Source organism: Tachysurus fulvidraco, chromosome 20, assembly GCF_022655615.1.
Source record: "Tachysurus fulvidraco isolate hzauxx_2018 chromosome 20, HZAU_PFXX_2.0, whole genome shotgun sequence".
Classification (NCBI taxonomy): Eukaryota; Metazoa; Chordata; class Actinopteri; order Siluriformes; family Bagridae; genus Tachysurus; species Tachysurus fulvidraco.
In genome coordinates, this window is record NC_062537.1 from 13,739,999 (window position 1) to 13,752,313 (window position 12,315).

General features: G+C 36.0%; 1 protein-coding gene across 9 annotated transcripts in view; it reads left to right on the forward strand.

Moving 5' to 3' along the window:
• Positions 1-12,315, forward strand: part of nrg1 (neuregulin 1) — a 71,150-nt gene that overhangs the window by 28,848 nt on the left and 29,987 nt on the right. For 7 of the 9 annotated variants that reach the window (XM_047805071.1, XM_047805073.1, XM_047805077.1 and 4 more), the window contains exons 2-3: positions 6,840-7,005; positions 7,921-8,042. In XM_047805071.1, coding sequence (XP_047661027.1) covers positions 6,840-7,005; positions 7,921-8,042 — 288 coding nt within the window. Of the gene's footprint in view, positions 1-1,958; positions 2,153-6,405; positions 6,573-6,839; positions 7,006-7,920; positions 8,043-12,315 lie in introns of those variants that run through there. The other 2 variants (XM_047805080.1, XM_047805081.1) reach the window with 2 other exon arrangements.

Consider the following 12,315-nt stretch of genomic DNA (forward strand, 5'->3'; position numbering starts at 1 on the left):
ATTAAATCAGGGTTAGGAATCGCATATATTTACGAAGTTTTTTCAGGACTTTGACTAACATGCCACAGCCTGCACAGATGAAAAGATTGAGGAATAAATCTGAAACCTGTACATGATTGCTGAGAACATAGATTATGTATCCGGCTTGTGGCCCAGATTGAAAAGTTAGAGATTTCTTTTTCTATTATATATATATATATATATATATAATTTCATTTTTTTTTTACCGTTTTGACTTGATCACACACCTGACCCCTTTCATGAGACAGCAGTGAAGTGAAAAAAGGATATGACTCATCAACTTGTCAGCACAAAAAGTATGCTATCACTTCACTAATTCAGCAATCTTACTTTTTAAATACATGGAAATAAGGGAAATTACGGATCCCTGTTAAGATCTATTGATAATAAAATTATATGTGAAGCACCTGTCTTTTGAAAAGGATGTGATCTCTTGCATGTTGTAGTTATTTCCATGCAGGACATTAAATATAGTTTAATGATTTACAATAAAATTGATTGGTACAGTACAGTCATGGCCCCTAAAATTTTAGATAATGTGATCATTTGTTATGATAAACTTGTGTACTTTTTGATAATTCGTATTTGTTTTTAAATTTAAAAAAAAACAACATCATCCTTGCATATTCACATTATTGGCTTAAACAGTGACTATTGTTTGTACAAAGAAAGTGAACCTCTTGAAAGACAATAGTTGGAGTCAGGTAGTCTGGTCAATTCAGGTCTGGATTTTAAATATGCTGCCACACATCTTTAGATCTGGAGCTGTAGAAACTCTAAAAATGGGTTTCCAGAGAATTGGGTTTCTGTCAGTTTACACTCCTGAATATTTATACAAAAGGATGAAATTCACCACTGTTGCTCCGAAAGTCCATTAGTGAGCAGTGATGGGAACGAGTAATGTCCTTTAAAAACCTAAGTGTCATGTCTTACCAGCATTAACATGTCTTCAGAGCTGCAAATCAGGGTGAATCCGAAATTTGGTCCAAAATGTCTGGACTTGCTTTAATGTTTTGGCTTGTATCTACTGTATTTCATCTAGTGATCTAAATTAAAAGTAACTTTATTTGGTATAGAATCAAACAAAATATGACAGAGTTCATTCACTCATATATCTTGTTTGTTGAATCCACAGTCTTTCCCAGAAACAATAAGAATGAGGCGGCTATATAAACCCTGGATGGGTTGCCAATCCGTTCCATGACACCACACCCATACTGTATGCACACACTCATTCTAAAGCTAATTTAGTATAGTCAGTCTACCCATGGCATGTTGTTTGGGAAGTGAGAGCAATCCACATGAAAACTATGCAAACATAGGTAAGAAATGCAAATATATATACAGTCAGATTTGACTCTAGGCTCTATAGCTACTGTTAAAAATGTTATCGCTTCTGCCTTTTCAACCTCACGTTGTACTGTACCTACGAACCAGCTATCTGTGGATGTGGAATTACAAGCTCCAGAAAATGGGATTGTTCAAGTTTGAATAAAATTAGTTATATGTTTGAAATCTAGCACAATATATCTAGTTTAGTGGAAAGAATCAGGAATAAAGTGCTGTAGGTTCCAAACACCTTTTCCTAGTGCCGTGGTTGGTATCATGCTAACTTTAATATGTCTTTATATAAGTGGTCCTCAAGATCCAATTTTTGGATCCAGTACCTTAAATGTATTTTTTGATTTAAATCTACATGGATACGTCATAAATAATGTAAATAAAACAGTGTGCTTTGGAAATTATTCAAGAAACATCTTGAAAAAATTATTTCATAAAGTGTTGCGACTCGAATGAACAAATGTTTTTATTTTTATTTTTATATTATTGGCGTTAATTGATGAGAAATTTGAGCTGTAGGGTTTAGTCAAAGTTTAGGCCCCGCCCACTTTACAACCTCCCGAGCTGTAAAACACGTGCGCGCGGAGGAGGCGGCGGCCAGTCAACAGTAGGCTGTAAAGTAGCGCGCGCGCACAGACGGCGAGGAACAAAACACTTCCAAGTCTGTTAAAGTCCTGAAGTCCTGAAGCAACGAGTCCACGGTTCAGCATGTCTGGAAAAGGTGAAAAGGGCAAGAAAAGAGAAAAGGGAGACAAGCGCGGGCGAAAGGAGGAAAGGAGCGACCTTGCAGGTGCGTAAAATAACTGTACCCCAGTAAGGTGTGTGGGATTAGTGCTGGTGACCCCAGTCACAACAGAGCGCGTGCGACATTTAATCCCTTAATGTCCTGATGTCTTATCTGAGATCTCTTAAGTTCTTGTTCCTCTTTTTTCTTTCTTTTTTTTTTTCTTTTTTTATTGTTTTTCAGACTGTTTCTCAGCACAGGTTGCATTTGTGGAATGAACTGAGTTTCATTTTAGCCAGACATTAATGATAGATAAATCATATGCAGGTTGATTATATGGAAATAAACTACCTATGAGTTTTTATTTAAGGAAATGAGATGTCATGTCTCTTTAAAAGATCTTAAAAAGGTCACGTTTCAGTCTCAAACCTGCAGTCATAGAAGATCAGTCACTAAAATATCAGTCTATAACTGAATACACTTGTACAACCTTCTGTCCTCTTCAACCATAATAAATTTTGCTATGACACAAGATCTTCATTGAGGATTTTTTATTTTTTTATATCTCTTGACACCCGTCATGAACCTTTCTAAAATCCAATATCCTGTTTTACATCCTACTTCCACACTGCACCTAACTTTCTCTCTCTCTCGAAGACGGTCGTGTCGAAACAGGCACGTTTATGCTCTGGAAATCTCAGATGTTGAAATAACTCAGGTTATACTGAGATCATATAAAATTCGTGAGACAGAATGAACCGGTGTATGAGTACCTACCTCTGTTTGGCATTTGTTTCCTAATGGACTTTGTGAAGCTCTGACAGGTGTCCGTTACTATCAGTCTGTTAGTCTGTTAGTTAGAAGAATGGCAGAGGGTTAAATGGACATTTCTAAAGAAAGGTATCAAACAGATCAAATCTGAGAGCTGTGTAAGATTTCAGATCTTAGTCTGTCTTTTAGTGCACGCTGTGTTTCTGCTAAGCCAACTACAAATGATTCGTTTATGAAATACATTTTTTAATCTAGATTTTATTACTAATTAACTTTTTTGTTGTTGGTGTTTTTTAGTATAAGGTCAAGCCACAGTTGTATTTTCCCTTGTTACTTGGGATGGTGCCACCAAATGAACATGTTTTTTTACCTTTAGTATAAAAATGTTGTTAGAATTGCTTGTAGAGATGGGTAAGGTTTATTATGTACTCTAAATTAGTTTTCCAGCAAAAATATACATACAAAACATGTCTTGTCATGTCAAAACGTTGATAACTAACCAAGCAAGAAAAGTACAGTTTGGTGCCTGGTCAATCCCAAATGCAATTGATAAAAAAAATCTCAGTATGGAGATTAATTTCATAAATAATTCACTTACATAAAGACTAATAAATAGTCAATTCAAGGATATTCGTCATTTCCTAATCCTAAACATGTGAAGAGTAAATACTGTAAATTGCTGACTACATTGGAGGATTGATGGCTTTCTGCTTTAGGAGAGGAATGTCTTTAAACTCCCACAGCCTCCAACCAATTACGGCATTAAGTCAAGTCTTTGAGCAGACGTTAAAAGAGTTATAGCTATGTACCATTTTCCAGACAAGTCCCTATAGTCCATAGACTACAGTCAGAATATGACTGGACCCTGATGTGTGTATCTGGACTAAGTATTAGATCATGGAATTCCTTGTCCAACAGACCAATGATGGCTGGAATGCAAACCCTGGTCCGTGAAAATTTTGTGGCCTAAAGAACAGTGTAGGAGTTTCCCTGAAGGGGACTCCTCCATGACACATAGAAACAGCTGGAGAAGCAGCTTGTATCCACCAAAAAAACCCACCAAAAATATACAGAAAGACACGCTGTAAATTGAGCTATCTGTCATATGTAGAACTGTTTTTATGGCTGTGACACATGACTTGTTTTACAGTGATATAGATGAAATGATTAGACCACCCACTCTGCAATACTCATCTTTGGCAGGAAGAAATCAGTCAATTCTGGCAGCATTGTTAAGTCTTAAGGCAGACATCTGTACACTGCCTGTGACACTGGCCAGTATTGAAGCAGTATTGCTCAACAGTTCAGCTATAAACGTCAGACTGATTAAGTTGAGTGTTTCTTTGGTATAGATTGCTTGTGTTGTTTAAGTATTACTCAGATGTTGTGCCTACTATCTTTTTTGCGGTATTACATATTACAAGAGTGTATGTTTACTTTCTGGAGCTTAAAGATTAGTACAGCAAAGAAATATATCTGCTGTCGCTATATTGCCTACACACATACACACAAACACCAAGACACGTGAAAATATGTGCACCATTTCACAGTGATGTCAGCTTAAATGAGTCAATAGCATTTCAGAAAGAATTTCAGGATAGTACAAGTTCATTGTTTTCAAATAGTTTTAACCTTACACCTTACTTAGATATGGAATTCACTCTCTTATCAGTTGGGCTTTTTTTCTGAATGAGAGTGATTGTTTGGGTTGGGCTACTTTGGGAGGTAATTGGGAATAAAAGTAACAACTGTCATGAACCTTTTTTTTTTTTTTTTTTTTTTTTTTTTGCAAATGTAAAACCGGTATGATGATATCTAGGGGGAAACCTGCAATATTGCCTTTCACTTTGTCTATTCAGGTCTTGTGAGTTCTGCCTTGCACAATGCTTTGTGTAATTACAGACCTGCCCAAAGATGATGGACTAATTGATGACAGGCTGTATGTCTGGGAGCATGCCTTGGATATATGACCAAAAAAAAATATCTCCATTATTTTTTTACATTACTGAAGGCAGCTGTGGCCTTTAGGGAGGCACAAGTTGCTGGCTTATTCTTATTATTACCTTATTATCTAATTTGAAGTATTTGTTCACCTTTCAATTGTTTTTAATCACTACCAGAACAATGATATAAAAATAAGATCAATACTGGTTGATAGCTGAAAATAAATGCTCAGTGCTAGAGACGCATTGTATTGTTAACATTCACATGGTCGTTGAGAGAAAAAAGAATTTTTAAAAATAAGCTAACTTGGTCAATTTCAGCTTTTGTATAGTTCGTGTTTGCTAACATCAACAAAAACAACACTTTAGGCTTCTTTATTCTCAAACTGTGAAAACATGTGAGCCTGATGATAACATTAGTGGTCATCGTGCCACTACATCAAGAAGGAAATTGTTTATATCGTATCAATGCTTTCATATATTTATCATCGATGAAGATATTACACAAAGCAAACATATACCATTTTATATTAAAGTAGCGTATTATATAATAAATTAATGTTACATTAAAAAATAAGGCATTATAGTAAAACACAATGTACAACTTCATGAGCAGTAAATAGCCACAATTAACAATAAAGTAATTAGAGTGTAGAGTTGCATTACTGTCCAAACTCATGTTCAGTGCCTTAAAGTTATTTTGCATTGTATTTTCTTTTAGGAGCTTAAATTTCACCTGCATTAATTGATATTGTTAGTGATATTGAGCGTTGCTAAGTAATTGTTGTTAAGTAATATCCATAAATAAACATAAATATTTTCTACTCACTATAGTAACAAAATACAATAAGTTATCTGGAACAATGCTTTGTGTTGGACTCGGCATTAGAATTGACTAATTTTGTCATGAATCTAATGGATTAAAGGATTCACAATAACCTTTATATATTTTTATAAGTTTTGTGTTTTTCTCTTTTAAAGTAATTATTGGGTTTATTGTAACAGAATGTTCTCGGTTTCAATTCAACTAGAGGATGTTTATTTCACTTTCGCCTTAAAGACTTTAGAGATGTCCAGTTATTTACAGTGATTTTCCACTTGATGTCCAACAACGACTGGACATCCAGACAAGCTCAGAGGAGTAAACATCACCACAGCCCAGATTGTTGTGTGATCAGATTTTTCTCCTTGAGTTTTAAATTCTTATGACGGACAAACAGGTTATATATCAGCAGATGGTGTAAGCAGCTTGAAATACTTTGCATATTATTCATGGAATGTCAGAAGATTTTGTTGATTCCAAGCCTACAAAGATCCATTGGGGAAATCTGAAGCCTTTGAAGCTGAGTTTATTAGTGGACAATGCCTTCTATATCCTCTTAACAACCTTTACAAAGGTGCTCTATAAGCTTCTTCTGCTTCAAGAAGTTGAAGAGTTGATGGCCTACTCTTGGTTAACTGTTTGCTCATCATTTGCATAATGAACTTTCCCCCAAACACGTCTCTTAAAGCCTGGACTTCACATTTAACTACAGTTTCATGGCAACCCTGTGGGTCGTTTAAGATGTGAAAGGAAGCTGATTATTCTTTTGTGTTTGTCTGTAACTGGAGGTGCGGGTGTCTCGAAAATGTGCAGACCCACCGTGGAGCTGTTTGGAAAGGAGCAAAAGCCTCTGTTGGTTCTCATGGGATTGTGGAATGGCTTGGATTTGCTGAAAAGATTGTCAGGCATAATGAATATTAACAGATGGGGTAATGCAAAAACCCTCCAGGTCTGTTGGCACACAATGAACACATGTCCATGTCTCCCTCTATCTAAGATAATTGGTCATGGCTGGTTTTTCTTCAAAAAGGGGTTTGGCACTTAAAATGAGGTGGGGTTTTTTTTTTTTTTTTTCTGAGGTTTTTACGCTAAACACTTAAATGGCTTGAATAGTTCTGGATAGAGAAAAACAGTCATGAAAGGACATATTGTGCAGCCCCTACTTTTGTTCAGGTTATGTCACTGATTAACCAGCTGATTTTTGTCTGTGTTTCAGCCACGCCCAAGTTAAAGAAGCTGACTAACATGCAAGTGAAGGAAGGTCAGAAGCTGACGCTGAGGTGCGAGCTCTTAGCCGGCGGCAGACAGACCAAGATCCAGTGGTATCAAAACGGCAACAAGATTGTCAAAAATGACACCAGAAAAATCAAGCTGAAGAAAAAGTGAGCACCTGTATTCCTGTTACATATTACTTTTCTTTCTGTTTTGTGGAGCAGGTGAGGCCTGCCTCAAGAAACGGTTAGGTCATGAGTTAATACATTACACACCAGGCTGAAGTAAAAATATTGTTCTGATGTTGCTCATTGCCTGTTACATATATCTGGGCATGCTTCACACACACTAACCATTTGTCCAAGTTATAGGTTTTAGTATATGATTTCTAAACTAAATTTGCAATCCAAGAATATTTATTATTAATATCTCTCTATCTATCTATCTATCTATCTATCTATCTATCTATCTATCTATCTATCTATCTATCTATCTATCTATCTATCTATCTATCTATCTATTTATTTATTTTTATTATATTTGTAATTAATGTGTAGTAATTGGAAGCGATTTTGTGTGTGTGTGTGTGTGTGTGTGTGTGTGTGTGTGTGTGTGTGTATTTAGAGCTCAAATTATTTAGTAGTTAAGTCATTTAAAACAAAAACTTACCCCTGTCTAATAATAGCACCCAGGAGGTTTTGTAAACCAGAAATAATTAAGAACTAAATATGTATTTGGTTTCCTCCCTTCCTTTTAATATAAGAATTCCAGGAAGACATTCAACCAGAAATGTTTATGGTCTGACTAATAAACCTAAAATGTGTAGCCTTGGGCAATGAGCAGGTTAGTTATATATGAGAGTGTTATCAAAATATAAATGTCATAAATTTTTAAAGCCGTCTCATTTTCCCGATAAATTGGTACATGACCGATTCACACCCATCAGCCAGCTCCCCATCACAGATACCTCAAGGTCTATGATGTATATGTAAGATTTTTTTTTCTGAAAAGCAGTGTGTGATATTATAATTGGGAACTTGAATTCAGATTCTAACAAATAATACGGTTTTATGTTTGTCTAACAGAGGAGCGATATCAGAGCTGCTGTTAACAAAAGTTACAGATTCTGATGTTGGAACATATACATGCACAGCTGTGAATGAACGTGGTGAAGATTCCCAGAATGCCATTGTGCAGGTCATCAAAGGTAAGAAGAGAGACCTGCTTGTAATAATCATTGCCTAATAACCACCGCATCGCATTATTGTTGTGCGTATTATTGTCTAGTCGCGGTTACAACAGTCGATCATTCGAAGCTTTTTAAAATAGACAGTTGACAATGTTTTCAGTATGAACCTATAAAAGAAAATAAATTGTTTTATGCTTAGAAATCGATACAGTAGACTCGAAAAGCTGGCAGGTATGCTCTGTACATACATCTGAATTATTGTGGGTTTTTCCACTTTGGTTTAATGACCATACATTTTATTTTATTTCTGAAATTATTGTGCTTTCAAATGACGGTGGTAAGTTAAGCCTTCCTGAATATCTAACACATTTGATGAAGTCTGTCTTTTCTTACTTTAGTTACTTGTACTCGGTCACCCCATTTAGGTTAGCATACCTCTTTAAAGGTCATCCTGAACCGATAAAAATTGCCTCTGATATCTGAAAACGTTGTGTGGCATTGATATTACCATGTTCCCTATTGTCCGGTGTTTATCCTCTCAGCGCATCCTTGAGCAGGTAATCAGTATGCAGCACCATGTGCTTTAATCTGACACTTGATCACTTTTTTCAATTAGCCAATAGTACTTCCTTGAATCCCTGCCCAGGCAGAAAAAAGCTGTTTCATCCACATGTCTGCCCAGATATTATTAGCCCAACAAGGACAAGCTGAATCTGTAACCTCCTCAACAGTGACACCTCACAGACGATAAAGAACCTCAAGAGCTTAACCTGTCATTTGTTCAGATTTTTTTCCTTGTGTTCACAGCCTACAGTAACATGATGTTAAAGGATTATTGGTACTATATGTATTCCTGTCAGCTGATTCTGTGCCAGGATTGGCTTTGTTGTGTAGAAACCAATTATATTTGAAGAGAAGCATTTTTTTTTCTAACACTCAGAAGGCTACTGGGCAATTTTATGGTATTATTTACAAGGGATAGTGAATAATTTTGTTTCAAAAATGCTTCAAAACTTCGGGCCGACTAACAAAATAAACGTTTGGCCAATTAGCAGAAAGGGGTGTGTCTTCTAAATATGCGACGGAGAGAGTGTTCAGTGTGCATGTCTGACATTAGCCTCTGCCATTACCTCTGCCTCAGGTTCTAGGTGTTGAACGTCGTCTTCCACGTGAAACAGAGCTAAATCTTTCACAGTACAACACACAATACTACAAAAACACATTTGACCTGTATTACCATAGTATTACTCATTGAGTTCATTTATTGATAAAAAATATCCCCTCTGCCAGCTGCCCCAGGCAGGTTCCGCCATAATAGTTACCTGGGTTACGTATGTATGTGTGGGGCGAAGCTATCAAAACATTTGGGTTAGGGGCGTGTTTGTTTATATGATTTCAAATGTCAACATTGGCTTTCAGAGATCGTGCACCCCGCCTTTAAATGTCTAATTGTCTTAATGTTTATCGTGTATAAACTCAAGAAGCACACAACCATTAGATACTATGATATATTAATAAAATAGATGAAGAAAGCAGTTATATATCCTAAAATATATGTACTGTAAGAAGTAAATATACATCCTAACTCTATATAGGAATGTTTATTACACCACTGTGGCAACATAAACTGGTCCTCATGAAAGCTAATCAAAACTAACCATTAACCTACAAAATATCAGGAGATTAACAGTGCCACAGTTATACTATATAGAGCAAGGTGACTGAGAGGGCATATTCTTTATTTCTCTATTCCTTTCCATTTATGTGATGAGGCTATTACTTTATTATCGTGTCGATCAGAGTCCTTGTCGTACACGGCACTCTAGTGACGCTGGTTTCGGGGGCTGCTGGGGGGAAGGAAACACTTTTGTCACAGTCAGTAATTATCTCTGTGCTGTGTAGTGCTGTAATGGAAATGACTTCTGCTGTGATGGTGGTCAGTAGCCAAATTTCCACAGATAGCGATCATGACTGGATAACCTTGATATGTTTTATAGGGATCTAGAGAGGGCTGTGATTTTTAAGTTTTTTTTTTTTTGTAAATGGTACAATACACAATGTAGTTGTTCTTCAATACTAGTCATGTGACCGGATGCATCTCCATTCCCGAGATTTCTAATGAACACATAAGCTAGAATTCAACACCCCATTGATTTGCGGTATTTTGTCTAAGTAGTTTCCCCTCAAGGTTCACCATATAAGTAGCATTTTCATGCAACTTGAGACCACAAGCCATCATTATCTCCCCTATAAGACTTCCCCCATATTCATCAGTGTCTTATTTGACTCATTTAAGGGAAGTCGTTTTTTTCCCTATTACACCGCTGTAATGATCTGCACTATCCAGTCGTATCACATGGTCAGGTGTTCATTTACATTTTTTTCCATTGTATGATCAATAGCTAAAACAGCCTTAATTCAAAAAATTTGTAATGCATTTTTGTATACTGATATCATTTATTATGAATCAGTGGTTGATTATTATAGAGTTTTCTGGGATTTTTTTGGAATTGGGGAGAATAACAGTGGTAGCAATCAGCTACTGGTTGTTAACTAAATGTTAACAACCTAATTATCTCTAAAAATTGGTATGGATTCTATATGAGGATTCAAATAAATTAAGAGCTTTGTGATAATAAATTAAAGTAATGTTTTTTAAAATTTATTACTGTCTGCTTAAAGACCATGCGCAACATTTTATTTATCATTTTATTTACCACGGCACATTTATTTATGTAGACTGACTGTATAATATCAGACATATTAACCTCTGTATAGCACACAGATGGAATCCAACCTGTTTGAAAATAATAGCTGAGACGAGGACCAATACTGTTTTCAATTATAAAAACTTTCAATTTTCCCACTTGGCTGTTTCTGCCGACTCTACTTTGGTGTGTGATTTATGTAGAGCATAACCAAATTTGACAATTCTATTAGTTTGTAATGTCTCCTACAGAATACCAGCTGAAGTCATGAGCTCATTGAACAGATATGTCTCATGAGGTGCTTAGTACAGGGGCCACTGGTCAGCACTCCAGACAGAAGGTAATGGCTCTGGACTCTCAAGTGTAGACTGCTCTTGTACCTCAAGTCAGTAAAATGTTCAGCTGTACACAGGGATAATATGTCAGTGTGATCACTGCTGTCTGCAAGGCAGAGGCAAGATGTAATATGTGTGGTATTTAAACCTAATGCCATTAATTAAATTGTGTGCAAATGTCAAAATGTTTTTGTGGGCTGTTATCTCAATAGGTCATATTTCAAATGGAGAACATGAATAAATGTCTAGACTAGTGTAAAGTCTCTCAGGGAATATGATGTGAAGGTGGTATAAAAGGTTTCTTTAGATGAAGTTCATGAGAAATCGGTGAATCAGGTCTGGCATCGTCTCAAAGGGCAAAGTTCAGGCTGGTTGGGAAAGAGATTAGAGACTAAATCTACTAAATATTTTCTCTCTGAGTTAATAATGACTGCAGGTTATTGCTACAGTTAAAGATATTTTGTCTCTGCTTTCTTAAACAAACACAAAACTTCAGTAAGCAGACTAAATAATTATTATTTAAAAAAATTGCAAATATTCCAAATATTGCTTGTTTGTATATAAAGTGTTAATGTCATATTAGAGTCATGCAGTATGGCAGTATATAAAGCTTTATAGTTAAAAGCTGCATTAAAAGCAAGTTTAGACTCAGTTTCAGTAAATCTGGTCATGGATGGATAACGGTGGATCTGGAGCCCATCCCTGGCACACCAGGAGCAAAGCAGGATAGACCCAGGATTAAGGACAATGGAATAGATAGTAGATAGTAGAGTAAGGAAAGAAATGTCAGCTATTTTGTTTATTAAAATACTTTAGACTGTGGCGAAAATATTCTTTCTTCAGAAACATTCATTATACACATTTTTCCTCCTTCAGACTTTCACAGCTGCAGGTTATGATTAAATGTTTAGTGGATCAGTTGTGCGTGAGCTCAGTGTATTCTTAGTCACGCTACTCTGTTCTATATCTGAGCCTTTTGGGGAAAGTACTCCTGCCAGAACATTAATAATTACCGCCCCTTTTTTGTTCCTGTACTTTTCTGACATGTTATATTTCAAGACTTTTGTTTTTTTTTTTTTTGTAATGAACAACTTTTTTTTACTGCATGTTCATCCAGGATCACTTAGCAGAGGATGCAATGAATCACATTAGGGGCAGAGAACATCTTTTTTTGAGTAGGTATAGGTAGTGTAGGTAATAGTGTAGGTAATTTCTCTAGCCTGCTTTTGTACAGTTAAGTCCTCACAG